We start from the raw sequence: 1,822 nt of genomic DNA on the forward strand, positions 1-1,822 counted from the left end.
CTGGGAGTTTGGGGGAGAATGGGGGACTCACTCCCGTGGGGAGTGGGGGGGGGAGAATGGGGGGCTCTCTCCCACTGGGAGTGGGGGGGTGGAGAATGGGCGGCTCGCTCCCTCATGTCATTGTCGAGGGCAGTAGTGGAGTTGAAGTTGGGAAGCTGGATAAATCCACGAGGGAGAAAAGGACAGAAGGATGGCTGGGTGGTGGTGGCAGTCGAGCAGGAAATGTCAGCACGGGTAGATGGGCCGAATGGTCTGCCTGTATTTTTGCCACATTACAGCGCGGGTGTGGGGGGGGGGGCCATTCGGCCCGTCACACTCATCGGGTCCTCCCTGCAGAGCAATACAGTCAGTCTTTATCGTACAGAATCATTTGGATATCTCCTGTTTATGTTTGTGTTTTGTTTTTGGTGGCGGGGAATATCCAGTGTAAGGAGCTGCAGGCGTTTATCCGGCCACTCACTATCCTCCTCGATGGGCTAAAGACCGGACGGTACAATAAAGGTAAGCGCAAGATTGAAACCGTTCTTTCTGAAGTTTGGTGTGAGGGTTTTGAGAACGGTCAGGAAAATGATATCGAGTCACCGAGTTGGACAGGACAGAAACAGACCCTTCAGTCCAACTCGTCCGTGCCGACCTGATATATTAAATTAATCTGGTTCCATTTGCCAGCATTTGGCCCATATCCCTCTAAACCCTTCCTATTCATGTCCCCAACCAAGTGCCTTTTAAATGCTGTAATTGTACCAGCCTCCACCACTTCCTCTGGCAGCTCGTTCCATACATGCACCACCCTCTGTGTGGAAAAAGTTGCCCCTCAGGTCCCTTTTAAATCTTTTCCCTCCTCACCTTAAACCTAGGCCCCTCTAGTTTTGGACTCCCCTATCCTGGGGAAAAGAGCTTGGCTATTCACCCTATCCATGCCCCGATCCATTCACCTCTGACACACACCAGGGAAAATAGCCCCAGCCTATTCAGTCTTATCCCCTCTAGTTTTGGACTCCCCCCACCTAGGGGAAAGGATCTTGGCTACTCACCCTATCCATGTCCCTCGTGATTTTATAAACTTCTCTAAGGTCACCCCTCAGCCTCCGACGCTCCAGGGAAAATAGCCTCAGCCTATTCAGCCTTTCCCTGTAGCTCAAACCCCCCAACATCCTTGTAAATCTTTTCTGCACCCTCTCAAGTTTAGCAACGTCCTTCCTATAGCAGGGATACCGGAATTGAACGCAGTATTCCCAAACTGGCCTAACCAATGTCCTGTACAGCCACAACATGACCCTCCCAACTCCTATACTCAATACACTGGCCAATGAAGGCAAGCGTACCAAACACTTTCTTCACCGTCCTGTCTACCTGCGACTCCTCTTTCAAAGAACTATGAACCTGCACCCCAAGGGCTCTCCAGAACCCTACCATTAAGTGTATAAGTGTGGATCAGAAACACCAGTATGCATCAGTTAGGCCAAACGGCCTGTTTTCTGTAAACGTACCTTTCTTTCCCCCTTTTGTTTCTCGAACAGCAATGCCAGGATTTGAACTCAGGACATGGTCCTATTCTTCTTTTCAGGTCTGACCAGTTTCCAGCAGAGTGTTGCTATGGACCGGATCCAAAGGATCGTAGGAGTTCTGCAGAAGCCAGGGATGGGGTAGGTGCCAGGGCAGATGGCTGCTGTCTTCCTTCTACACAGCAAGGCTTTCTGCTCGTTATCAAGGACCAATTCCCCAGTGCCAAGGGAGCGGGCACTGTCGGAGGGTCAGCGCTGAGGGAGCAGGCACAGTCGGAGGGCTGATGCCGAGGGAGCGGGTGCTGTCGGAGGGTCGG

General features: G+C 52.0%; 1 protein-coding gene across 2 annotated transcripts in view; it reads left to right on the forward strand.

Moving 5' to 3' along the window:
• ciarta (circadian associated repressor of transcription a) overlaps positions 1–1,822 on the forward strand; it is a 13,637-nt gene that overhangs the window by 5,161 nt on the left and 6,654 nt on the right. For both annotated transcript variants that reach the window (XM_048620389.1, XM_048620388.1), the window contains 2 exons: positions 426–501; positions 1,568–1,646. In XM_048620389.1, coding sequence (XP_048476346.1) covers positions 426–501; positions 1,568–1,646 — 155 coding nt within the window. The remainder of the gene's footprint in view (positions 1–425; positions 502–1,567; positions 1,647–1,822) is intronic.

The sequence above is a fragment of the Rhincodon typus genome, chromosome 46, assembly GCF_021869965.1.
Source record: "Rhincodon typus isolate 14 chromosome 46, sRhiTyp1.1, whole genome shotgun sequence".
In the NCBI taxonomy this organism is placed as follows: Eukaryota; Metazoa; Chordata; class Chondrichthyes; order Orectolobiformes; family Rhincodontidae; genus Rhincodon; species Rhincodon typus.